Here is a 26602-nt window from a genome sequence, read left to right on the forward strand (position 1 = left end):
TCACACTGTGTAGTCTAGATCAGCATTCATCTTATTGTACATGTCGTATATAGCATCAACAGTTGCAGAGAAGTTGATGAGAAATTTTCTGATTTTTTCCAAGCAGTCCTCTTCCTTGACATCCCGACCCTTGGAGAGGGCTCTCAGGAAATCGGACTTATACGGAGCAGCAAAAAGAGCCGCCTATAAGAACAAGCACAGATTTTACTCACAAGCCTACGCGTCTAATGAGCTTATGACACATTTATTGTATAAAGAAAATTTTTGTAGCTACTTTGAATGCACCTTGAACAGTTGTTGCACAAACCAGCCGTGATATCTTTTAAGTGCTATTTCATAGGCTTTGGTGACATTGACTCGGATAAGGTTTGGATTGTTCTCGTCCTTTTCACCGTCCACCAGGCTCTGAAGGAAAACTTGGATGAATTTTAGACCCCTTTTGGACAAGAAGACATGCACAGTGATTATGGACGAGGACTTTTCTCAGCTTGACGAAGCAAGTGCAGCACAACAGTCTAAAACAGGGATGTCAAACTCATTTTACATCGATGGCCACATTAAGTGGCATTGACAGAAGAGTGAAACTCCACTTTCTGTCAATGTAAGGACTTTTAACTACACAGTCAGTCCCTAAGATATATTAATAAAAGATGAAGAAGTGTTGTTTCAATAGAAAATCTCAGTTTTTATAATGATAAATGTGTAAAATTACAGAAAAAGTTCTGCTAGCACTCTGGGCTCAGAGTGCTAGCAGAACTTTTGCCGTGGTATGAATGGCTGTTGGGGATTCTTTATCAGCAGGAAAAGATGTCAAATTGATAGTTGAAAGTATTTTTAAAACAACATTTTAAAATATAGTTAAAAGTTTAAAATATATGCCCTCCTTCATGTTTTAGAAAATTGTCCACCGGGCCTACTTGGAGTCTTTGCTGGGCTGATTCTGGCCCCTGGGCCTTATGTTTGACACCCCTGGTCTAAAATGTAGAGTTTCTCACACCTTTTTAGCCACATAAGTGCCAAAGTTGCTCCAACTTTGGGCCATTCTCCTCCATGCATGTCCTTCTCTGCCTCCAAAATCTGCTGGAGAGTCTTGAACCGTCCGGGGTTGCTATCATAAACAGACTTGATTTTCTGTTAAATAAAACAGTTATTGTATCATTGTATCATCCATTAGCAATGTAGAAGTCAAGGGGCATACTTACTGTGATGTTACCCGATATGTCAGCCTTGATCGGTGCGAAAATAGTAGAGCCGAGGCAGTCTGAGGAGGAATATTTACACAGGCTGTGACTCGCAATTAAAGAAGTCAAAACTTATTTCCCCACACATGTGAACAAAAACTACGGAGCTCATATGAGATGATGAACATTCTCTTTGGAGGTAATCAACATCTCCTACTAATTAACACAAAAGCTCAATTTGAATCTGTATTAAACTTGACTTAAACTCCAGTTTGAATGCACAGGATCATCTGTGGGGACTTACGAACAATCTCACAACCCCTTTAGAAGTTAGATTTTTTTAATTATAGCTGTCCTTCAAGATTACAATGGAATCCCAAGAGCTTAATCCCATGTTTGCTATTTGACCTGTCCGTACTTGTAGACTGTTGAACAGTAATGTCTTTAAAAATCTAAGTGGTTTACACATTCGTCCCTGATTTGTTTCTGAAAGCAGACACAAATCCCTTTGGAGTTGCATCAGGCATCTGGTTTTTAAAAGAACTGAAAACTACCAAATCAAATAAATAGAGCTGTGTGCTGTGGCGACCCCTCGTGAATAATGATATAGCTTTAGTAAAATGATGGAAAAAGCATGTGCAAACTGCCAGTGGTTTTTTTGCACCCTCTGGTTAAAAGTTTTAAGCCTGTGTAACCTCTGACCGCACCCTGCATCAGTGCTGCACGGCAGGTATGTTGTAGGGTGACAGGTGAGCATTGACTCTACAACTATGATTATAAATAAATAAAGTGCAGGATTGTTTAGTGAACATTCGTTAAGAAAGTGTTTTTCCTTTGTTTTCCCACCAGTGACAGGTCAAAATGTCTGCGGTGACAAAAATCTGCTGTTGGACAGCGAGTATCAGACACATAACACTGTTTTCATTTGGTATCTGTTAATTAGGCGATGCTGAGTGAATAGTAATAATGAACAACAAGACATCTCGAGTGCGGACCTCCCATGGTTCATGGCTGACCTGCTAACACAACAGACAGCCTTTAGCTCTTGAGCTGTTACTGGAAACTACCCATGACTAAGCCTTTTCTATTGTGCAATGCAGTGTAATGCATCGCCACAACACTAATGGCATCATTTAATGTTTCAGATCCCTTTAATTTCCATACACTCCACGGGGAAAAGGTTTTTGTACTAAATATTGGACTTCTGAAACTAATTATTTATCTACTAATTATTTATTACTAATAACAAGCATAAAGTAAAACTTACTAATTGAAATGACTCAGAATGATTTGAGGCAAAGCCATGATGACATTTTACTACTAACTTTTACTACTACAGGTTAAATAACAAGTCTCTATTTAGATATAAATAAAAATAAAATACACTGGTGTGTTGAAACAAGACTAACAGGAGAGTGAACGTGCCAGTGGAGTGAAGTCTATTAGGACACTAATTAGGGAAGAGAGTTTCAGACACCTGTGTGAATGTACTATGAGTGTGCGGGATGGTAATGGCCTGTAGGAAAGTTGGCTCAAAAATTTCTGGGTCAGGAAGAATAATGGTGACAAGGAGGAAAGAGCCTAATATCGACATCAGACTTGGTTCATCTCAAGGGTTTCACGTGGCAAATTCAATGGAGGGACTTTGGCATATTAATAGAGAATGAAGCCGCACAAAGATGCCCTGGCGCACTGCGGCACCGGTGAATGGGCATGGGGAACTCAACACCGTACTAATCAATTTTCACAACTTAAAATCCAGGCCAGTGGAGTAAATTATGCATGCTAAAGGATTGTGGACAGGTTGGTGGAGAGAAACACGATCCAGAAAAGATTATCATTAGGAAGAGCAACATCGTTTTGTTAAACGAGATGGAAGTGTTGTGACAGATTTATCCTCACCACAAGTTCAGTGTTTAATAATCAGACAAATTCCAAATGAAGATTCACAGCAGTGGAAAAAAACACGTCCATTGCATGGGTGGTAATTTTAACGTAAACTGCACATTTTGTGCCTACTGGACCAGTTTAACAGTCCTGGAAGTATAAAGCACGATCGGTCCGTGGCATTAATCTGGAAGCCTTTGAGAGGTTAATCATAAAGCACCACAACTATACATTTTCCCTGCTGTCATCTATTTTTAAAATTCACAACTTCATTTGCAGTCCCATTAATGTAGTCTCCCCTGTGTTACACTGTGGAAACTTCACTTACCAAAGAATGGTGGAAGGTATGACACAGCTTCCAGAAACGGTCTTGTTTCCACTTGTCTGTCAGCTGGCAGCTGTCTGAATTGGTGCTCCATTAGCAGAGCCATCTCTTTAGTCCGGATACACTCCTAACTGTTGAAATGATAGCAACAGGCTGTCAGTCCTCCACTGCAGCTTCACAGTGATAGGAGGAGGAGAACACACACAGAGAGAGAGAGAGAGAGAGAGAGAGAGAGAGAGAGAGAGAGAGAGAAAGAGAGAGCGACATCTCTCTCTCTATTCACACACACACACACACACACACACAGATAAATCTCTCTCTCACACACACACATAGAGAAACCTCTCTCTTTCTCTCTTTCTCACCCTTACACACACACACACACACACACGCACACACACACACGGACAGATCTATTCACACACACACACACACACACACACACACACACACACACACACACACACACACACACACACACACATCTCTCTTTCTCTCTCTTACACACACATGGAAGTCACCTACACTGAACTCCTGGCTGCAGAGGAGCTCATGTGATCGACATGTTAGTGATAGGTCCGGGCCATCAGAGGGCGGATAAACGGTACCAGACAGAAGAAACAAGTCCAGAGTAAACAGCACCTGATGTGCTCCATCAGCTGACACTGGTCTTCCTCTGCGTTTAATCGCATGTGCTGCTTTGCTGCCAACTAATGGAGTCTGGTGGAATATCGCTCTTTGGTTCCACTTAATTTATCTGTTTATCTGTTAGTTAGTTATAGTTATCCCGGGATTCGTGCAAGCATATAACAACTATGTAATATCTTACTGTAAGAGACAGACAAAATAGTATCACACATGAACTCCGCAGTTTGGTATTTTACGTAGATTATTTTATTTTAGTCCTTTTTAGTTTTAACATTTTGTGTTAAATATAGTTTAGTTTGCAGAGTAGGTTTGCTAGTTCTTATTGTTAATTATTAGTTTCATGTAAGTTCTAATTAATATTAATATTATTAATATCAGTGGTAGTAATAGTATTAGTGGTAGTATCAGATAGATGTGTCGAATCATATCTAATGAAAATTTAAAGGAAAGTTACAAAATTTCAACACACTGACCGAAGAGATAATCACATAAAATCATGACTTATCGACGACGACAAAGACAAAGAAAATTCAGTGGCGGAAACAAACTTCCAATTATGCGTTTCGCGTTTTCCGCCGCTAGCTAAATTTGACCTTCACTTCATCCCGTAGCGTATGAGTAACTAGGAAGTGTATGTATCGGTAACTAAGGAAAGCTGTAGTGAGTAAATTTGAGCTTTCCTTGTTTGAAAGCAAAACGTCGATTTTTTTTTAATTAAAAGCCAAGGGGAGGCAATCCAAGGTAGCACCGAGAGGTAAAGTGGCTGCTATCGGTGTAGCTAAACGCTCCTTATATCCGAGTGCAGACGGGTAGTTGGAGCTGGTAGTCTTTTGTTCTTATTGTTTTCTTTATGGCCATGAAATTATAATTTTTTCATGGGCAGATCACCTATAACAGTGGAGATATTGAGCTGTCTTCGGCGTCAGTATTTGTTAAGTAACTAGTTACTTTAAAAAAGCAGCATTAGTGAATATATGATGGGGCCAAGAGACCTTTGACTTGTGATGTCTGCATTCGTGCATACTGACTGGCTACATGCCCTAATGAAACTATGTCTGCACTGTTATTTTTAGCAAATTTAATATCAAGCTTTCATTTGTGCTAACTGTTCAGGTTCATGGCTCTGCCGACACTTTCGACCCGTGTGCCCAGTCGATCTCGGGTCTTGGCCGACCAGCTGGCCCGGCAGCGGGAGCAGGAGGCCCGGTGGCGGCAGCAGTGGGAGCTGCATGCTCAGTACTTCAGAGAGCAGAGCATCCGCAGCCAGAAACAGACGGTGTGGAGCTCCCGTCAATCCTACCAGCAGAGGTAACTTCCTCCAGCATAGATGCTCTCACTCACACGGTCTCCGAAACGTTACACAAATATTGAAGCAATCCAACTAAATAACTACACATTGCTTTATATTTGGTGATTTTATTTTTGTATCCTCCTTTCATTTTCTTGTCATTAATTTTACATGATTGCCATAACGTACTCCAGCATTATCATCCTGTTTCTCCTTTATTGCCCTCGGAGATGGCTCTGTAAGTAATCACGCCATGTCATATATAAGTTTTGTGTTATAAAAAAAGTGATAGTACTTGACACTACTCCCTACCTATGGCAAAACTAGGCTAACCTTTATGTTGAAGTCTCGATTTTACAACAGCCAGGGATTGGTCTCATCTCAGGCTGGGAGCAGAAAAATCTTAAAATCTAAAACCTACAGGAATCCAATGTGGTAAAGCCAGGAACATCCTGGAAATACCATAAATACTGAAATTACAATAAATAAATGTTTTCATGAATTTCTTTGGCCTATTAGAATATGCTGGTATGCTAAGAGAAGTAGTGTTAAGTTGTTTGTTGTATTGTGAGTATACCATAGTGTATCTTCCTTTAAATCTGTGTAACAACATATATATATGTATGTATGTCATATTTGTTTGTCTGTATAAAATAGTTTAAAAAATAGATAAATAGCCTTATGTTATTATATTTACTGTGTTGCTCTTTGTCATCAGTTGACAAAAATGCTAGTATTTATTTAATTTTTTTACCCAAGCATTTTTCTTCTTTTTGTTTTCAGTATGTCAGCATACCATAAAGACAGACTGAAGGAAGAAAAGAAAGCCAGCTTGGAGCAGCGCAGGAATCGACTCAGGGTAATGCTGCAAGAGGAGCAAAACCAACTTGAGGCAGAGCTCCGAGAGATGGTGCCCGACAGGAGCACGTTGGCAAGTCAGTTGGTGCAAAAAAGTGAAGAGCTTCGCACGGCAAGAGAAGACAGAAGAAAGAAAGTTGGTGGAATATTGCCCCATAAATATTCACCACAGTGTTGTGCCATGTAAGTTTGCAATCCCCGTTCATTTTTTTTGTCATGCCTAGCTTGCACAGGAGCTGCTGAGGGAGCACTGGAAGAGAAACAACCAAGAGCTGAGAAAGGTAGGCAAGTTTAAACTATTGATGCAAATGTGACAAGTTGCCAAGCCCCATACCTCAGACCTCGAGGTGTTACCACTGATGAAGTGTTTGACGGCTTCAGGAATCTAGTGACCACCCCATACGTCTAGAGAGTTCACCAAGTAGAGGAAACAGACACTTTTTGTCAAGACATCCATTTGATCTGGAAACCTATATGGCCTGTGATGCAGATATTCCATGACTTTCTGTTAACCTGATTCCAGTGTTGACTTAAGAAAAAGAAATGTTCTGGTATCCCTTCCACCCAGGGTCAAGGTCATCAGTATCTCTGTCTCAGCTTTGTCACAACTCACTCTTTCAATCTGTCTGCAGCTGGAGTCAGGATTACATAAAGATCACATTGTCAGCCAATGGCAGGAGCAGATATCTGAGAAGAAACAGGTAGGTGGATCATTCCAGGCACCAGACAAAGTCAGTTATGTTCATTTCAGTGTTTTAATAACTTTGATAGCCAGTATTGAAGAAGTTGCTTCAGTACTTCATAGTATAGCCCTTCTCAGGCCGGTGTTGACACATATGACCCACAAGTCATTATCTTTTTATGTGGCCAAGTTTTTATGTAACACATCTATTTTTAATTGAACAGTGTTCGTGTACTCTGTGAGCAAAGTATCACGGCCGCAACCTACTCTGGTCAGCCCCTCAAAGGTGGTGCATAATTAAGAAAGCTTTGACACTTACTGTAAGTGACCCAGCTTGTCAAACATGCAGAAAGAAGTGGCGTACCAGGAGGAGACGAGACGCTTTGAAAACGAGTACGAGAGGACCAGAAGAGAAGCTCTGGAGAGGATCAAACAAGCGGAGGAGAAAAGGAAAGACGAGGAGCGTAGGAGAGGGGAGGAGCTACGCAAGCAGATGGAAGAACTGAAGCTGAGAGAAGAAGAGGTATTCAGAGCATCAGCAAACAATTTCTTCTGTGCAAAACCACCTTTGCAGGCTTTTTTTTTTGTAAACAAGATTATTTTTTATTTTTCTCTTACAGGCCACTCGTCTGAAAAAGGAGCAAGAGGCTCTACTGTTGCAGCAGTGGGAGCTGGAGAAGATAGAGGAGGACAGGAGGAAGGCGGAGGAACAGAGGAAGAAGTTTGAGATCGGGTATGTGAAGCTTATTCTCCAGATGACCAAACAAAAAGAGTGGTATGATATTTCAATCTACTGAGGTACTTTACATATGGGATTCATGTTGCACTAGGCGTTTCTTGATCCGTCAGTATCGAGCTCAGCTGAGAAGAAGAGCCCAGCAAGTGCAGGAAGAACTGGTAAATACTTTTTTTACCTGCAGATTTTACTGTGTGATCATCCAGATAACTTCCCCAGACCTTTTCTTTGAAATCCTTTTTACGACACCAGGAGGCCGATCGTAAGATCCTGGCAGCCTTGCTTGAAGGAGAGGAGGAGGACAGGAGGCTGGAGACTGCAAGAAGGGAAAGAGCTGTCGCTGATGCAGCCTGGATGAAACGTGTGATTGAAGAGCAGCTGCAACTGGAGCGTGAGAGGGAAGCTGAGTTTGAAGTCTTACACAGGTGAGCGCCAAGATTTAGTAAGCCTCAACTCTCCAGAAAGGCGCACGTGCGGCTCTGTGAATACAAATCAATGCATCCCATTTGTTCGTAGGGAAGAAGCTCAGCATGTTTGGGAGAAACGAGAAGTTCAGTGGGAGAAAGAGAGGAAAGCCAGAGAACGGCTCATGCATGAGGTAAATTTCTCTTGGAGTAAAACTTGAAGTAAAGCTTAAAGATGTGAGTTCAAATAAAAGTTGTCCTGTTTTGGGTTTTTCCTGTCTTTTTTGATAAGGTGCTTGTGGAGAGACAGCAGCAGATAGAGCTGAAAATACAGAAGAACCGTGAGGCTCAGGAGGAATCTCTAAAGAGACGAGAAGAGCTTATCAAGGAGCTTGAGTGGGAGAGGAAATTCAGACGTCGGGAAAAGGAGCAAGAAGAGGGCCGAAGGACAGCGCGGATGCAAGAGATAAATGCTCAGGTTGGATACTTTTTATTTTGTTTTTTATGGGAGGGGGTTCTCAGGTTTATTTCCCCAACTATGCATTAACCTCCTAGGACCTGGCGTCCACATATGTGGACATCACATTTTGGGTTATTAAGACCAAAATACTCAATTTTGCTCTACAAGGGCCTTGATATCTACTTACGAGGACATTATACTGCTACTGTTCGATCGAAATTTTATACGAATATCCTCATTTGTGGCTCTCATTTTTCTTAGAAACAAAAAAAGGTAAAAAAAAAAAAAAAATCTGGTAAATCTTTGTTTTTACATTCATCAGGTCCCAATCAGCCCAAATATCAAAGAGAAATTAAAATTGCATGCCATGAAAGAGTTTGGTCTTAGGAGGTTAAATAAGAAATCATATGTGAAGTTGTTTGTTTTCATGTTATGTAGGTGGAGCAGCAACAAGAGGCGCAGTGGGAGGAGCGGTGTAGGAAAGAACAGGAGGAAGAGGAAGAACGGGAAGCCCTTCGAATCCAAGAAGAGGAGCTGAGGCTTGAGATGCAGAGGATCGCCAAGAAAGGATACCAGGACAAGGTGAAAGAAGAGTGAGGCAGCCGTATTCATGATTCCAAGCTTAAAATTGCTCTTTAATATTAAAATATGCTTGAAACCATCTCTTTCAGATTCACAGCAGGCCACGATCAGCCTGGACATGAGAGACCTGCCAGACTGAAGTGAAGCCGAACATGAGCTGTTGTATTTTTTCTGTTAGGAATTAGCCTTAAAGGATATTTCATGCTTTTTAAAACAGCCCTATGAAGACTTAAAGGCCATTTGTCACAGTAATTACGCTGTTGGTCAACACTGAGCATGAAGCATTATGTGTTGTCAAATGATTTCAAAGTGACAGATGCACAAAGAAACTCTCCGTCCAAATTCAGGACAAAAACGTCCAATGTTAAAGTTAAAATAAAAGCTCTCACCCATTGCAGTCTTTGAACACATCCTGTGGAAGCAGGCCTGCAGTGGAATTTGACTTTTGTTGTACATTAGTGTTTTTTAACAGCCAAAAGAAAACTTTGTCCTTTGAAAGGATAAAACGTAAAAAAAGAAAAAGAAAAGAAAAGTAGGCCACATGTGCCTCCTGTCATGCCATATTGATTTAATTTCTATTTGTTGGACTCGAATCGATTCGTCTCTGCTCTTAGAGCTCTTGAATGTCTATAAATTTTCTATTCTGTGTGTATTAAAGCTGTTGCAATCAAATCATTTGAGCATTTTGTATTTACAAACCACAACCAGTTATAGTTATAAATTAAGTTTATTTAGAAAATAATTATTTCCCCAAAATGCACCTTCTGCTGCATCACGCATCCCTGCACTCCATGCAAGCACAGAGATGGACGTTACTTAGAACAGATTTCAGAAGGAAAATGAAATCTGCAACACCTGGCGATGATGAACATTGGCTAGCACAGTATTACAGGATCCCATATGTTGCACATTACACACAAAACTAGCAGCAACAGAACGGAGCACAATACACATGGACATACATACAGTATGGTTACTAGCACTAAATATTAACACCAAGAGTGGCTGTAGTGTACAGTGCAATGGGTAGCCTATTAGAAACACACCAAATAATCCTAACTTGATGCAACAACATCTCGGTGCTGGTGAAGATGATAACTTGGCCCCTGAACAAGTGTTTCTTGCATTTATTGACTTGACAAATGGGCACACATAAATAGCTGCAGTAAGTGCACTGCAGACTGGATTACACTTGGGCAGGGAGCAGGTCATATTAATAACTTTTTTTTCCCCTCAGTGTAACAAACATTATCAGCATTGCGCTGAAACTGAAATGTGCGTAAAGTCTTCAACTTATGGAAGCTAACAAAACCGTACGCTCGTTTTTTCTTCCTTTTTTCATATTAAAACTTTACAGTGTAGTGATGCTTAAACAGTGCAATATATTAGAGGAAGCTCCTTTTGCTACAAGAGTGTTTGTAATAGCATCCAATGATAACGATTTCATGGCTCATTTATGGTTTTTCAGCATCCATGCATGGCTTTGGTTTGATAACACTGACCAGTATCATATCGATTTACTGTGCTCTTTGTCCTAATGCAAGGCATTAACTCTTTAATGATATTTTGTAATTCTAATTATCAAAGACAGAACAAGCTATTTCCCCAGCATGTTAGCTGGAAAGTCATATCACCCCCCCCCCCCCATCAGAAAATGTGCTTCTACAAAAGCTGGCTAAGTTTCTGACTTTTCCCTTGACACCAAGACTTTGTCTTTAAATATTGTCAATGCTTATTCATAAATAATTAAAAAACAAGGCATGCATATACCACATATACAAAAAACAAAAACAATAAAATAACTATAAATGCGTATCAAAACAAAACTGAGATGGTGACTTCTTTGCAGCCCTGTAAGTGCTGTTAGTTGGTATTTTCCTTTGTGGTGATGGTGACAAGCTGCTTGGCGGCCTTGGCAATGTCATAAGCACATTGGATGACCTGCTGGGTGACCAGCTGCATGTCCGGTCCTGGGCAGCCCTCCGAAGGCACCGCCTTCCGGCACTCGCCCTGGAGCCTGCACGCACTGGAGGTCAACAAGCGCAGAGAGCCTCTCACCGTCTCTGAACGTGGCTTCTGCAGAGGAAGATTAAATGATCTTAATAAACATAGAAAAAGTCTGCTCACAGGCCTCTTCAGAAACGGGGTGCAGTGTGCATCCAGGTGTCAAATAACAAACAATTAGCAGATCCATTCTTTGCAAGAAAAAATCTATTTACCTTAGGAAATAGGGCAGCCATTTCTGTTACAGCCACATGTATTCTTTCTGAGCAGGGCATGAAGCTGTGAGGTGAAAAGATTGAAGTCACAGTCAGAAAGTAAACTGAAAGTAACAAATACAATGGTTATAAAAGTGATACGAATGATCAATTAGCTAATCACCACTGCAATCAGGTTACTTCACAAAGTGGAGGTGCAATTTAGTTTTCAGAACACACCATGCACCATCATCATCGACAGATTACCTACAAAACATGCCATTTAAAAGACATTTTAAACCTTGTAAGTAAACAGCACTTTAATTCTACAGTAAAAAACGTCAAGATCAAAAACAAATATGCTGTCAGCTATAAGTCACTGCACAGATGCACCTTACCTTTTTTACCTAACTAAAGCAAAGTCAGCGCTTGAAGATAAAACATGAAATGAATTGATGTTTGAAACTCGGCATACTCAAGCATGCAGCACAATATGACAGAAAAAGAGACAGCTTGTTAGCAGGTGAGGCAGACCAGAAGAAGAAAGTGTCTGAGGGAGAGGAAAATAAAACTGTGCCTGGGAGGCAGGGACAGAAGCCAGAGTACCAGGAGGTGGGGTCGGGGGACCGGAGGCTGAGCGGCTGAAGGGGAGAGGGGGCCTTCTCAGCCCAGGGTACCAGAGTGCTGAAACATCCCAGGCTGTGCCTGAGCCGACGCACACCTTCACGCTCACATGGTCTGATGGCAGGAGTGATTGGTGGCGACACCAAAACAACATGATAACAGCGGAGCAGAGAGGAAGTAGAGTGAGGAGGAAGAGTGACAAGAGCAGGACAAAAAAAAGGGGGAAATGACAGGGCTTACATGGAACTAATTATAACAGAGTAGCTATGAATGTAGGAGGAACTTGAGGTTTAAAATGAGAGCAAGGAAACGAAAGTTTAAAAAAAACACACACACATACAGTGGGGCAAAAAAGTATTTAGTCAGCCACCGATTGTGCAAGTTCCCCCACTTAAAATGATGACAGAGGTCAGTAATTTGCACCAGAGGTACACTTCAACTGTGAGAGACAGAATGTGAAAAAAAAAATCCGTGAATTCACATGGTAGGATTTGTAAAGAATTTATTCGTAAATCAGGGTGGAAAATAAGTATTTGGTCACCTCAAACAAGGAAAATCTCTGGCTCTCACAGACCTGTAACGTCTTCTGTAAGAAGCTTTTCTGTCCCCCACTCGTTACCTGTATGAATGGCACCTGTTTGAACTCATCATCTGTATAAAAGACACCTGTCCACAGCCTCAAACAGTCAGACTCCAAACTCCGCCATGGCCAAGACCAAAGAGCTTTCGAAGGACACCAGGAAAAGTATTGTAGACCTGCACCAGACTGGGAAGAGTGAATCTACAATAGGCAAGCAGCTTGGTGTGAAAAAATCAACTGTGGGAGCAATCATCAGAAAATGGAAGACATACAAGACCACTGATAATCTCCCTCGATCTGGGGCTCCACGCAAGATCTCATCCCGTGGGGTCAAAATGATCATGAGAACGGTGAGCAAAGATCCCAGAACCACACGGGGGGACCTGGTGAATGACCTGCAGAGAGCTGGGACCAAAGTAACAAAGGTCACCATCAGTAACACACTACAACGGCAGGGAATCAAATCCCGCAGTGCCAGACGTGTTCCGCTGCTGAAGCCAGTGCATGTCCAGGCCCGTCTGAAGTTTGCCAGAGAGCACATGGATGATACAGCAGAGGATTGGGAGAATGTCATGTGGTCAGATGAAACCAAAGTAGAACTTTTTGGTATAAACTCAACTCGTCGTGTTTGGAGGAAGAAGAATACTGAGTTGCATCCCAAGAACACCATACCTACTGTGAAGCATGGGGGTGGAAACATCATGCTATGGGGCTGTTTTTCTGCCAAGGGGACAGGACGACTGATCCGTGTTAAGGACAGAATGAATGGGGCCATGTATCGTGAGATTTTGAGCCAAAACCTCCTTCCATCAGTGAGAACTTTGAAGATGAAACGAGGCTGGGTCTTCCAACATGACAATGATCCAAAACACACCGCCCGGGCAACAAAGGAGTGGCTCCGTAAGAAGCATTTGAAAGTCCTGGAGTGGCCTAGCCAGTCTCCAGACCTCAACCCCATAGAAAATCTGTGGCGGGAGTTGAAAGTCCGTGTTGCTCGGTGACAGCCCCAAAACATCACTGCTCTCGAGAAGATCTGCATGGAGGAATGGGCCAAAATACCAGCTACTGTGTGTGCAAACCTGGTAAAGACCTATAGTAAACGTTTGACCTCTGTTATTGCCAACAAAGGTTATGTTACAAAGTATTGAGTTGTATTTTTGTTATTGACCAAATACTTATTTTCCACCCTGATTTACGAATAAATTCTTTACAAATCCTACCATGTGGATTCATGGATTTTTTTTTTCCACATTCTGTCTCTCACAGTTGAAGTGTACCTCTGGTGCAAATTACTGACCTCTGTCATCATTTTAAGTGGGGGAACTTGCACAATCGGTGGCTGACTAAATACTTTTTTGCCCCACTGTATATATATATATAAATCAGTTGCAGAACTCATAAAAAAACCCAAAAACCTTTCATCTCATTCTGACCTGTCATGTTTGTTCTCCTGAGCAGCTCGCAGCAACTCCTGGATATTCTTGGTGATCTGTTCGGTCTTGCGGATGACGTCCTCTGTGCTGGGAAGCGTGGGGTCAGAGTCCATCTCCAAATCATCAAGTTCAGGGATAGAGCTACCCTCCCCCAGCCAGCCACTGCTCCTCAGCCTCCCTCTCCTGCAGAACCTGCTAAGTGGGTGAAAAAAAAACCCAAACAACAAATCAAGCCCCCTGCAAAAACCTGTTTTTTCCTATTGAACTGTACATGAAGACCACTTTGCCTCACTGACTTCTGGGTGATTTTCTTACCCCGAGTCATCCATCTCCGAGTCATTGAACGTGTTGTCATAGTCACTTTCTGGCATGCTGCTTTGCTTCTCCAATTTTGAAGCCTGGGAGGGAAGAAAGAACAATATGAGAGAGATCCAGTATTACTCACGGCAAAACCCAGCAGCAACTGTGGTGAAAATACATTTTCTTCATCTAAAAAGCAAAAACATAAGACTCATCTGTGTGCTGTGCCAACAAGAAACTGCACAGCCACATCAAAGTGGAGTATAAACAAGTAAAGGTGATGCAGAGGACTGAATCAAACAAGCCAGTAAAGCTGTAAAGCAAAAGCACATCTACAGTTTAAAGATTTCACATTAGTAGAGCAGATTATGCTGAGATCATATCATTTATTTGCATTAGTATGACACTTGTTACCTTTCCTAATACCTTATGAAACCTCTTGAAATGCCAAAGCAAGGCTGGATTTACATGTGACATTTGAAAACAGCCACACAGAAAGCAACAAACCCTAAAACGTTACTTTACAAGTGCGGCACAAGCTTTTCTCCTCTAAAATAAAGACAAGTAAACCCCAGAGGGCCCACACTTGCATATGTGAAGTCAGAGCTCAGTGGTGCATGCCACACAACATAGGCACGCTATCTTCATACCATATAGGGTTTGCTGTGATCTGATAGCGTGACTTAACTTTATGCAAATTCACACTCAACGCTACATCTAAAAAAAACAGGAAGTTCACTGTACTACACAACATGTTCATACTCTGACAGTCTGCGTTCAAGAGTCTGAGCAAAATCCTCTCTGTGCATGCAATACTAAATGCAGCACATTGTGGGATTATCTCATGCTTACATAAATTGTCCTCTTAGCAGATGATCAATCGCTTCACACTGCAAACCACTCACAGATTTCCACTGTTTGGTTGTCAGAGAAGTAAAAGCAAAGTAGCTAAGATTTTGTAAGAAACAGGGCAGAAGGAAACTTTGTCTTATTCTTAGAGTATTTCAAATGAAAAAAAAGTCCAATTAAAACAATATATAATGTGCAATTTCTTTCCTTTGTCTTCACATAGATTGCTAAAATACTTTAATATCATCTCATATACCAGTTTCTAGAACACAAAAAAAGCAGCGCTGCATGACAAGCACAGATTTCTGCTCAATGCTCAGCAGTGACGCAGAGGTTTTCCCTTTACAAAACCCCACAAATTCCATTTGTTTAGTAGGACAATGAGGATGATGCTGATGAAGGCAGGTATCTGGCGGTGAGGACAGCCGATGGAAGGATGGCTCATGCAGGGCAGATAAAGAGCAGGAGAACAGAGGATGAACGGGTAGAATTGGGCTCCGAGGAGATTTGCGGCGTCCCGCGAGACGCAGACCGAGTTAGGATGTACTTAACCTTTTGAGCACTGTCGTCCTTCGACCAACACAAGGTGGATGGAAATGAGGGAAGGGATGAAGAGGTGGTCACAAAAGCGCCCCTTTCCGTCTAAAGACAGGGTTCAAATCATAATGTAACACAGACACACACACACAGATTTCTTAAAATGAAAAGACCTGTTTATACGGACTTACAAAAAAGCTGAATGGATATTAAAAAAATACTGTGTATGGACTGGAGTCGATGCAAAGCTGTGCAAAGACCGTGAGCAATGAATTCAAAATAATAAAAGTCTTTCTTAGCTTAGGATAAATCAATAGTACAAAGACAATGCAATGGAGCTTAATCCTCCTATTTTTATTCCCTGAGCTCCACTGTTTCCTTTCGGTGTACAGTGCTTTAAAAAAAAATATCACTGAATAGCCTGGAAACGAGCTGATAAAGGGAAAAAAATATCAGAAACTATAAGTCACAGGCTTGGATTAAAACCAAACAGAGCAGATGGACAGTTAAAGTGAGTGTGTAAATGTATGGTGCATTACAAAAACACAGAGTATTTGTATGGCAGTTTAATACTTTATCAACATAAAAAACACAGTACAAACCAACACAAACCATGACAGCATGTTTCTGCGTGTACAACTAAGTCTTGTCTAGCAAAAAAATTAAAAAGGCAGCACTCCCATTAACAACAGATGTTTGCAGATGTGTGTGTTATTAAACTGGACACATATTGCGATTGCTCTGGCTCTATCTAACATTGCATCGCATTGTGGTTTTTAATGAGTCAGTCTTTGAAGAAGCCAAAAATTAAAAAAAAAAACCCCAAAACAAAACAAAATAAAACGTGCGTAGTGGAAAATGAGTAAGGAGAGACACAAACACAGGCAGGGGAAAATGTCTGCAGACAGGATGAAGACATGAGGGACAGTCACTGAGTGGAAATGGCAAAGGAGAGCAGGGAACAGGTCTTACTTACATGAGTTGGGAAGGATTGAAGGGTGGGGATTCCCTCCTCTGAGTAGGGAGTTTCCCCTTTAGGGAGATAGGGCTTCAGGCCTGAGCCGGTCTCATACATAGACATGGGCCGACTGGCCCGTGCAGACTGCCGGCGTTTCAGGGCAGAGGGACTGGAGGGGTCAGGGTAGTCTGTACCGCTGGGGATCTGATAGATATTGGTAGTGACCTGCCGCCTGAGAGAGGTGTTCTCGCTTTGCAGAGATTGCAGCTGGAAGAGATGTCAGTAATACACTAAGAGGGGCGCTTTAATGCCACTGTTTCTCTAGATTGCTATCTATTTAAATTTTGATAGATTGTTGCCGCTCCTACTGCCAAGGTTATAATTTGGCAGAAACCACCAATCTTTCCAGATACAGAGTTTGAAACATGTTCTTTTCTGGCACGTCACCAATATACAAAACCTGAAGCTGTTTTCACAACTATGAATGAATTATAAAAAAAAAAGTCCATAGCTATGGAGAGAATGCTCGCTCAAAGCTCTGATAGATTTTCATCACAACACCCCTCCTATAGAAAAGTGTCTTGCTGAGTACCCTTCACTAATCATTACTAACCATTGCCATTCATATTCAAACAGCTTTAGATTCTGTTTACTTGACGACAGTATCCAGTAGTTAAGTATCTATAGTGCAGGGAAATTCAAATTCAAGGTCTCGTCTGAAACAGCATCAAAGGAATAACATGAATTTTGGTTTGGGTGGATTCTTTTTGCCTATCAGTGCAAAGCTCAAGATAAGCAAGCAAAAGATCATTGTACAGGTAAGAAACACAGGTGCAGTTCAAGTCAAAGATTCAGCTGCAAGGAAAGGTTTGTGAACACTTTGGAATAATCATGATTGCTGCATGAAAAACTAATAAACATGGTCTGATCTTCACCCAAGTTACAATTATAGACCAACACAATCTGACGAAACCAAAAAAAAAAACAAAAAAAACACTCCCTCCCAGTATAAGCAGGAAAAAGTAAGTGAACCTCTATGACACAGATTTCTCCAGAAGTACTTTAAGTCACGTGATCCAAGTCAGTCTATGAACAATATCTAGGAGGACTATAGAGGTTTAGGAGGACTAGAGGTGGACAAAGCTGGAAAATACTACTAAAGCATGGATGAAAAAACAATTTGGCTTAAATTAAACAGAAAAAGTATGGTGAAGAGAGCATCATGGTTTGGGAATGCTTTGCTGCCTGAGGGTCTGGAGGCTGAGGTTGAATGACTTAACAAGGCAATGGAGACAGACTAATTGAAAAAGAGGACAAGGTTTTTCAAGTTTTTGAAAAAGCTTCAACCTTTTCAGATGTTTGCTCTTCTTCTTGCACCTTGGGTGAAGTTGTCTCAGAAACCTTTACCCTGTTTCCCCACCTTTTTCAAAGATCACGTGAGAATCTGACTTAACCCAGATAAGATGTTGTAGCACAGCCCAATGCAGGCTGTTCTTCCAGAAATCCTGATGAACTTCCGAAGAAACTGTCCAAAATTCCTCAATGTTGTGCAAATCTCATAAGAAGCTACAGGAAACACCCGCTAGAAACTATGGTTGGTAAAGGAAGTTCAATAACATTAAAGAGTTCACTTATTCCCCCCCAAACCTGAAGTAAGTGCTAACTCGGTGTCAACGAAAAATACAACAGTTTGTGTATTTTTGTTGCATTTGTGGAGAGTCATTGTGTTGGTCTATACCTGTGACTGAGATCATTATCGGACCACATTTTATAGCTTAACCAATGCAGAAATCCAAAGCTTTCCACGGTTCTTCTTCCAGGTTTACAGCACTAACAGACTGACTCAGGAATTATAAAGGGATTCAGGGATGCTCTAAACATCAACATTTGATCAAGAATACACTGGCCTTAAATACTACAACTACTTTAAAACTGTGATGAAGATTAATAGCGATAAAGCTAAAGATTGTGCTTATGTGATCATGAACTGATATTTAAATATAAAAAGCTAACAAAATAAGAAACATTTGTACTTTTGAAACTACAAGGTACAACCACAGTAAGCCAAGAAAAGCCACAGTGCTGCACGTTTTCTCCACTACATCTTTATCTAAATGATGCTGTGTGCTACAGTTTACTGCAGGGGGAGAAACAACAGCAGACTGAGTGCAGCTACGTGAATGCTCTAGATGCTCTTCATCAGCTCTAAAAGTAAAACGACAACATTGTAACATCACTGTTACTTTACCCTGGGTAAACTTTATACCAGGTTTACTTTACCAAATAAGTAAATAGTAACTTAATAACTTCCAATTTGGTTTAGTTTTAGCAAGCTAAAACTGTATAAATCTCAAATGTCTCCCATTAAATCATCAGTTGAGTTTAACAGTATAAGGTGAGGTGTTCTGTGAAAAATAGCCAAACAAAAAGTCCACATGTGCTAAAGTATGTTCCCCCAAACAGCTGGAAATCATCCAAAAACATTCATTGCAGTAAACACAGTATATATGACAAAGCAAGGCACACACATACAATTTCAGTTAGTCACTGTGTGTTATCAAAGGGATTAAAAACAAAACAAAACAAAACAAAAACAAAAAAAACACCATCATCAATTATATCATGCTTTTTCTTCAAACATGCTTGTTAGTAACATTAGACCGGCTTTAACTTTAATTTATAAATTAGGTGGGAAAAGTGACCTTGGTGTTAAACCAAAACACACACACACACAAAAAGGAAAAAAAAACAAAACAGAAATCTCTGGTTTACATTCAGACTCTGAAAATTGAACATGCTGGCCATAACAGAGGGTGGACCAGCAGGGTGTCACAGCAGCCTTATCGTACCACAGAGCATTCCTATTCAGGTGGTTCGGCCGTGATTACTAAACACAGGCTGGGCCTCCACACCAGAGAGCGTTCGCACTGTGCAGGAGAAGTGCTCTGCTGACCGCTGTGCCCCCGCCCCTTCTAGTCCGGCCCTCGATGTTAGTGATCTTACGGGTGGAGCGCGGTGGGTACCTTTTTCTGCATGAGCCTCAGCTCATCGCTCAGACTGTTGTTTGCTTTCATGAGTTGCTGGATTTTTGCTTCAGAGGCAGAGAGGGCGGTTTTCACCTCCAGGTATTCTTGCATAGTGATGGGTCCGTCTGAGAGGTCCGAGTCCAGGCTCTGTAAAAGACATGCCAAACAAAACAAAGAGGTGAATGATGCAAAAGAGATTTCATTCAGGGTTTTAGTTTGTGAAAATACTGTCTGGGTACCTTGGTCCTGTCTCCTTTGCTTGATGGGAGCTCTTGATCTGTATCCTCATCAGATGCCACACTATCATAGTCAGGCTGGTCATTGTCCTGGCTATCACTACAGTGTCTGACGGCCACGTTCTTCATGATAAGTTCAACGTTGTCTAGGACAAACAAGAAAAAAAAACCAACTTGTTTTGTTACTCTGTATCTTCATGAGACTCGGGTGTCGGGGGGATTTTTGAAGAAAGTAACAAGAAGACACCGACCTTTGGGACTGACTATCGGATTCCCTTGCTGTCTGCGCTTTGCTTCACTTAATATGTCAATGACCAAAGTTGCAAATTCATGTGCATTAAATCTTGCAAGCTTTTGCCGCCCCTAAATAACACACAGAAAGAAAGAAAAAAAAAAACACAAAGAAATTACACAAACAATGCACAACCTTTAAGGTAACAACAGAGAGAAAACCAACACAACCACGTTTGCAGGGGTGTTCTGCACAGCTGACTTGCCTGGTTTCGTGTCGATGAATACTCCGGATTCACAGGAAGGAAAGGAACCACAGTTGTCTCTGTGACCAGCGTGCTGTGATTCTGTGTTGCCAACCACACTGCAGAGAATGAGCAGAGTGCTGTTTAAGGCACGAGTACAGCTGCAATGCTAGTGGAGGTGTTGAAGAGTGCGTGTGAATACCACTATAGATGCATTTGAGTCCTCTGGTAAGGGGTAAAACTCTACCTGCATCAGTCTCTCGCCTGTCCACTTCATCATACACGTCCATGGCCAGCTCCTCAAATAAATGATTACTGAGCTACATTAAATAGAAAAGAAAGAAAAATCACACCTGAGCAAACTTCAGGGGAGAATATTTAAAATGAAACACAGTGAAAACACTTACAGACTGCAGTTTCTTTTTCGCTGCCTTTGCAAGTTCCGATAAATCTGCACTGCTGCAAACAGAAAATTGTGTTTGTGAACATTGCTTAATAAATTCGTAGGTCTGTAGGTCTATTGCTACTATAATGCAGTTTATTTTCAGTAATACTTACATGTTCCTGATCCCAATAAATGAAAGCAGTTAAAACAGATCGCATGTGTCATTTGACGTGCAAAAGTATTTTTCTGCTCTTTTTCTGCTTTGAAATTAGAGCTAATAATGAAAACTTCCCTCACTCTGTTTAAAAGACTGCAGCAAGCTTAACTTCATGTCAGAACAAGACTCACAACTAAAACAACCATCACTAAATGCCTCACTGCATTCACTCTGCTGGCTCAGTTCAACTTAAACTCATTCACTCAGGCGCATGTTAATTGGTAGACATGCATCATACTGACGTACAGCTTCTGCTTTCTTACCTGTCGGCCATTTGTGGAACGATGAAGTGCTGGCCGCTTTTATGATCTGAAAGGAACAACGCGAAAGTTCTGGATAAGTGCCAAAATCCTTCGGGGCAATTACAGGAACTGTATTCACTTTCTGTTAATCACCATTTAAAATCTGTATTTAGCTCATAAGCAAATTTGATCAGCTGTAGAGCCACATCACTAAAACACCTACAGCACTGTGCAAAAGTCCCGGTCTGTGCTGGATTGTTTCACATTTCTTGAGGATATGACTTTTAGATACTGTTCGTCTGCTGTTTTTAGGTCTCCCACTTCTTCTTTTGCCCTCCACTAGTCCAGTTTTCTCAAAATTATTAAGTCCACACTGCACAGCATGCTCGGATATGCCAAGCTTTCAGCCAGAAGCTCTTAGAATCACTTTGTTGGTGCAAAAATACTATTTTATTTTTACAAAAACATCAAGAGTTCTTGCACATTACTGCTCACCCAGCAGCAGCAAATGCTGCTTTTTCAGCTTTTTAAAAAAAATTTATTTTAAATGACACATCTCCGCTTACCTGGTTTTCGTCCACACAAGTAAAACGCCAGTCGATCGGTTAGTTCATACTGAATTTCCACCAGCCTGTCTGCCAGGTCGTTGTGGCCAGCTTCTCTACAAAACCATATTTAAAAAGTCAAATTAAGCTTAATATTTTGTCTTATATATAAATAATTATTTTACATAATAAACACGTAGGCTTGCCTTGCACAGTCAATGGGAGTTTTGCCTCTGCTGTCTGGAGCACCAGGATCTGCCCCATAAACGGTCAACAGTTCAACCTGAGATACTTGCCCAGCCTTTGCAGCTACATGCAAAGGAGTGCTTCCCTTTTCCTGCCCAAGACAATGATCAACATAACAAAAGCCAGAACATGAGCCAGAATTTGACAGAAAAAAAAAACACATGCAAAAACACGGAAATGATACTTTTAAATACAGAAGGTCTTACAGGATGAAAGAAATTTGCTTGAGCTCCGAGTGTCAGCAGCCTCAAACAAGTCTCCAGATTACCAGTGCGTACGCTTGAGTGAAGTTGCTGGGGGAAAAAAAAAAAGAAATAAAAAAATTTAACTGTGACTTTAAAAAGCACAACAATAGAGCTCTGTTCAAAAACATGCTTCCTTTCTTTCCCTGGTGGATCACTGCACCCAACCATTTCTCCTCACCTTGCTTAAATCCTTGGCTGTTGAGCTGTCATCCTCTCGGCAAGGTATGCGATGGACAAACACCAGCATTTGATATTTGGCTCTTATAAACTCTGATTTGTTTGGACTTTTGGGATGCCATGAAACACACACACACACACACAAAAGACATTGAGAGACTATGAATGAGAAAGCAGCAAGAGAGTCCATTGTCATTTTTTAATTAAAAAACAAAAAAGTACTCCATAATCATTTCCAAACATTTATGACTCACTGGAGTTTGTCCTGAGGGTTGGCCTTGCGTTTTCCACTCGTCACAGACGCAGGGTCCAGAAGGGAGTGCTCCCAAATTGAATTCGCACCGTTGTTGTATAATGTCTGAACCATCTAGGTTAGATTAAAAAGGAAAGCATCGTGTATAATTTGTCATATTGGTTTAGACCTTCAAATGGTGAGGGGAAAATAAATAAATAAATAAATAAATAAATAAATCCCCTTCCTGTGCTGCACTTGCTATATTTGGACAAAAATCAATACACCTCAGGGGATCTGCTGCACTTGATGTCATACAGCTCTACTGAATTTAAAACTGAAGTAATACTAACCCAAACCCAAGTATAACATGTTCTAATGGCTTTAGTTCAGCATCTAAGCACAGAAACTACAAGTAAGACAAGTTCACAGCCAACAGAATAAATATGCATGCAACAGCTGAATGATCAAAATATTTCTGTTAAGGATTATTTACCTGCAGCTGCGTAGGGGGCCATGGCGTGTGCGTCAGGTGGCGCACTTGGGAGCTGTGTCTGCCCAGGCTCCGATGTACACTGCAGCACTCGTCGCAGATCAACACGCCTCTGTTCACCGAGGCCCAGCGAGGTTCTGAGCGAGAACAGAAAACAACCAGGTCACAATTATGATAGATAAATTGTGCACTTAGAGTATAATCTTGGAGTTCGAGCAGTTCACTGGTTTTACTTTGATCAAGCTGAGGAAGTTAATCTTTCTTTCTCTTTTTAATCATATTCAAATCAACTCAGTGCTTCTCTTTTGACAACAAGCTGGACCCAAAGAGTCTCCTGTTACCGCTGTTGTAAGATGACTACTACAGGCAGGTGCTTACTTTGTAATAATTATGATATTTTGCTTTTTTGTCCAAGGAAAAAACATCATTTGATAGTTCTTACTCACAAGTACTGCTAATTTACCCAAAGTTTAATACAGTTTATTCTTCTGTGCCATAGGACTCTTGAAAATTATAGCCAAGCCACAGTGATATCAGTACTTCACACACACCATTACGCACCTACAAAAATGAGCTCTCAAATGTTTAGAGGCACAGAAGTAACCGTTTTACATGGATCCTTCATAATTCTGACAGATTTAGCTGGATTGGGCTTAAGACAACTATCTTTTAGGTTCCTAGCACCCTAAAAAGAGTTGTGATTTCATGACAGAAAGGGATAATATCGGAGTTTCGAGACAACATAAGAATTTCAGTTGGACCAAAGATCCCACAGAATGAAATAATCGACAGAATCTGATTGTTTTGATAGCGTAAATAGTCCCCATATGTATAAGGTATTTAGTTTTTGATTGCTATGGCATGATTTTATGAGTTAAAGCATATTATTTTGAGGACCCCTTAGCACAAAGCTGTCCCCAGACCCGCTCTGAGAAAACAAACATATAGTTATCTATAGCTGAGAAAGGTCCCTGAAAAATATGCTGTTTAATCCTGCTCAAGTGGCATTCGCTGAAAACTAGTGTCCTGCTGGAAGAAATAGCTGAGGCTTTTCAAAATAGTTATTTCATATATTTTATTTTTAAAAAAAATCTTCATTGGCTTTCAACACATGGGATTAACAAAATGTTGGTGTTGGCGTTTTCATTAAATTTCTGGACACTAGATCACAATGTATTATATGTTATATAATTAAACATAATAATATCACAAGATGCTGAGTGGATGCTTTAAGATCTAATGAAGAAAAACACAATCCAAGAAAGAAAGAAAAGAAAAAGCCAAACTCAAAACAGGCTGTGAAAAAGGTCACATTCATAGTCATGTATCGCCTTTCTGACTGCAGATTTAGGTGAAGCTATGGGTTGCGTAAAAAGGAAGTGAAGACTAACAGAGCAGCTTCCTCTTTCAAAGCACTATAAAGAAAATACCTGAAGAACTAATAATCTTAGAACTGAGCTGCAATATTAACCTAATGCGTGGTGTTTTTTGCCCTATGAATTAAAAGTGTACTATGACTCTGTGACCAAAATAAATGTGTTTACTTAACCTTGGCCTATTTTGCACGGTTCATGCAGTGCAAAAGTCACAGAGTTGTCTTCCATCTGTGCACAGACTCTTCTTGACAGCAAACATCAAGACTAGAAACACTGTAAAATGATACAACACTAAAGCCCACTGAGTTTCAAGCAGATAGAGTGACGGGACAGGCGCTGTAAAAATCCCAACAGCAGCTGCAGTGCAAGAGCAACAGATGCAGGAGGTCGCTGGACAGATTGTGGCTCCTGGTCCCAGAGTTTTCAGAATCTCTTTCTAACAACTGTCCCTCAGGACCTCCCGAGTCTCAGTGCTCTCCTCAGCACGTGCTGCTAAATTTAATACCACATCTTGAAACGCTAAAAATATTCACACCCAACAACTGGTAGCAGCCATAAAGTGGGGCAATCCAGGGCAGCTGCTGAGGAGAGCTCAGGGTTAACTAATGACATGAGTGACATGATGACAGACGAGCTTCTTAATATTTGCGTTCCGCTGAATGATGCAAAACAAACCGATGTATTTTCTATTATTAGACTTTGCTTAATTTACAGTGCATTATGTCGCCACAAGAAGAAGAAAAATAAAATCTCTCCTGCATTGAGTATGCGGTCAATTCACTCAGCATCCTGTTTTGCTTCCTGTGCCTGCTGAACAGCATCACGTCATTTCTATACAAGTGGAACTTCTGTAAGTACAGCCTCAGACACAATACAACAATTGTATGCTCAGCTCTCAGAGCTTGGTGCCATTGGTCCCGAAAAACAAAGCTCTGTTAGAGAGTGCTCGTGTACCCTGATGCCATATAAGTAGTTATAGCACTATTTTTTTTACTCTATTACATTACAAGTGACTGGTTACAGATGACACGGACTGCAGATTTGGGTTAATGATGCAGCGACTTTTTTAAATAATCAAATCTTTATGAATACAGTAGGAAATACAATACAGTCATTACTCATTAACACCTTTAGTTCAGCTGAGTTCCATCGTGCCAGAAGACCACTGTTATGCCCCCTTTTTTATTGCACTTTACTCATGAGAAACAGTTAATCCCAGCAGTTGAAAGTTAATTTTATAACGGGCATATAAAAGGGACATATCATATAATTATAATAGGGTTTTGGTTGGTTATTAAACCAAACGGCACCCTAAAAACTCCTTTCATGAAGGGAGCTATGGCGTTAGATATGAATACTAACTAGGTAAACTGGATACCCTAAATTACTGTAAAGAGAAACCAAAGTGTTGCCAGCGCTGCTAATCGGATTTATTTGGATTTGGGGTGTTTCTTAAGCACCAAATGTCAGCTAACAGACAAACACTGCATAGATGGTGGGAGTTTTACTTACCTGGGACACAGCAATCTGCGCAGACCTCAGTGTTTCGCAGGCGTTTAGACATCCTCAACTCGGGAAGAAACGCCTTTTAAAACTGAGTAGAGGAAATTGTGTCCGTTATGCTAACCATTGATTACTCCGTTAAGATGCCTTCCGCGTTAGCTAAACCCAGCAAATTAAAAACAATCCAACAACTAACTATCGTACTTACTTCCTTTTAACCGTTGCGAGCCTTTTCGTTTTTTGCTAGAGTTGGAGTTATGACCATGATAACATTTCCTCCCGCTACAACGCCGCTCGTCTGCAAGTGAGCTGACTGAGCAGCCACCTGATTAGCTAACTAGCCTGTGCACACTTGGTAGTTTACTCCTCTGCCTCTAGACAGCAGCATTTAGCGCTAGCGCGATCCCAGAGGCAGTTGTGACTGTGACCTATAATTGTGGTTTACTTTGCCCATAGTTTTGACTCTCAGGAAATAAACCTCTCAAAATAATACGAATAAGTCCTGCTTGAAATTTGTTCCGATTCTCTAATTTTATATCTACGGGTAAACATGAAATATGAATACAACACAATACTTGTGGAGCTCGTTTTTGTCGGTACACAACCTGACAAATTAAAATCAGGGTTTTAATTTTCCCTAAAAGAGGTGAGTTTGATCTACTCACCTTGGAGT

The 26602-nt window shown here is 40.9% G+C and overlaps 3 protein-coding genes across 5 annotated transcripts; 1 reads left to right on the forward strand and 2 right to left on the reverse strand.

The window, feature by feature from the left end:
* On the reverse strand, positions 1-3499 carry gltpa (glycolipid transfer protein a). Its single transcript, XM_085368239.1, has 5 exons — positions 3397-3499; positions 1203-1261; positions 998-1131; positions 286-436; positions 1-183 (listed from the first exon to the last, which is right to left on the reverse strand). Exons 1-5 carry the CDS (start codon positions 3497-3499, stop codon positions 1-3), a joined length of 630 nt encoding a protein of 209 aa, XP_085224365.1.
* A 1266-nt stretch (positions 3500-4765) lies between these two features.
* tchp (trichoplein, keratin filament binding) lies at positions 4766-9195 on the forward strand. Its single transcript, XM_085368240.1, has 13 exons — positions 4766-4795; positions 5155-5349; positions 6113-6323; positions 6412-6468; positions 6820-6888; positions 7219-7392; positions 7490-7602; positions 7700-7766; positions 7858-8030; positions 8122-8203; positions 8302-8487; positions 8908-9051; positions 9141-9195. Exons 2-13 carry the CDS (start codon positions 5159-5161, stop codon positions 9171-9173), a joined length of 1500 nt encoding a protein of 499 aa, XP_085224366.1. The 5' UTR covers positions 4766-4795; positions 5155-5158; the 3' UTR covers positions 9174-9195.
* Positions 9196-9804: 609 nt separating this feature from the next.
* On the reverse strand, positions 9805-26283 carry git2a (G protein-coupled receptor kinase interacting ArfGAP 2a). 3 transcript variants are annotated; one of them, XM_085367293.1, is made up of 22 exons: positions 26138-26283; positions 25939-26020; positions 23054-23187; positions 22580-22692; positions 22327-22432; positions 22110-22196; positions 21864-21994; positions 21679-21773; positions 21134-21179; positions 20676-20727; positions 20516-20588; positions 20290-20387; positions 20044-20155; positions 19796-19938; positions 19554-19703; positions 16549-16797; positions 15588-15677; positions 14202-14284; positions 13887-14081; positions 11856-11987; positions 11271-11334; positions 9805-11127 (listed from the first exon to the last, which is right to left on the reverse strand). In XM_085367293.1, exons 2-22 carry the CDS (start codon positions 25988-25990, stop codon positions 10915-10917), a joined length of 2418 nt encoding a protein of 805 aa, XP_085223419.1. In that variant the 5' UTR covers positions 25991-26020; positions 26138-26283; the 3' UTR covers positions 9805-10914. The 3 variants fall into 3 exon arrangements, with proteins under 3 accessions (XP_085223419.1, XP_085223418.1, XP_085223417.1); XM_085367292.1 differs by lacking the exon at positions 11856-11987 and having other exon boundaries at positions 20676-20724; XM_085367291.1 differs by lacking the exon at positions 11856-11987.
* Between the last annotated feature and the right edge of the window lie 319 nt (positions 26284-26602).

Source organism: Diplotaxodon limnothrissa, linkage group LG12, assembly GCF_057381915.1.
Source record: "Diplotaxodon limnothrissa isolate DT_005_m linkage group LG12, D_limnothrissa_male_GT1.1, whole genome shotgun sequence".
NCBI lineage: Eukaryota > Metazoa > Chordata > Actinopteri > Cichliformes > Cichlidae > Diplotaxodon > Diplotaxodon limnothrissa.

Coding starts and splice junctions, on each gene's coding strand:
- gltpa (XM_085368239.1), bottom strand. CDS start 3,499: ATGGCTCTGCTAATGGAGCACCAATTCAGACAGCTGCCAGCTGACAGA. Junction 1,262..3,396: donor ATACCTTCCACCATTCTTTG/GTAAGTGAAGTT, acceptor ATTCCTCCTCAG/ACTGCCTCGGCTCTACTATT. Junction 437..997: donor GCACTTATGTGGCTAAAAAG/GTGTGAGAAACT, acceptor CTTGTCCAAAAG/GGGTCTAAAATTCATCCAAG.
- tchp (XM_085368240.1), top strand. CDS start 5,159: ATGGCTCTGCCGACACTTTCGACCCGTGTGCCCAGTCGATCTCGGGTC. Junction 6,324..6,411: donor GAGAAGACAGAAGAAAGAAA/GTTGGTGGAATA, acceptor TGTCATGCCTAG/CTTGCACAGGAGCTGCTGAG. Junction 7,603..7,699: donor AGGAAGAAGTTTGAGATCGG/GTATGTGAAGCT, acceptor ATGTTGCACTAG/GCGTTTCTTGATCCGTCAGT.
- git2a (XM_085367293.1), bottom strand. CDS start 25,990: ATGTCTAAACGCCTGCGAAACACTGAGGTCTGCGCAGATTGCTGTGTC. Junction 22,693..23,053: donor GGCCCCCTACGCAGCTGCAG/GTAAATAATCCT, acceptor AATCTAACCTAG/ATGGTTCAGACATTATACAA. Junction 22,433..22,579: donor AACCCTCAGGACAAACTCCA/GTGAGTCATAAA, acceptor GCATCCCAAAAG/TCCAAACAAATCAGAGTTTA.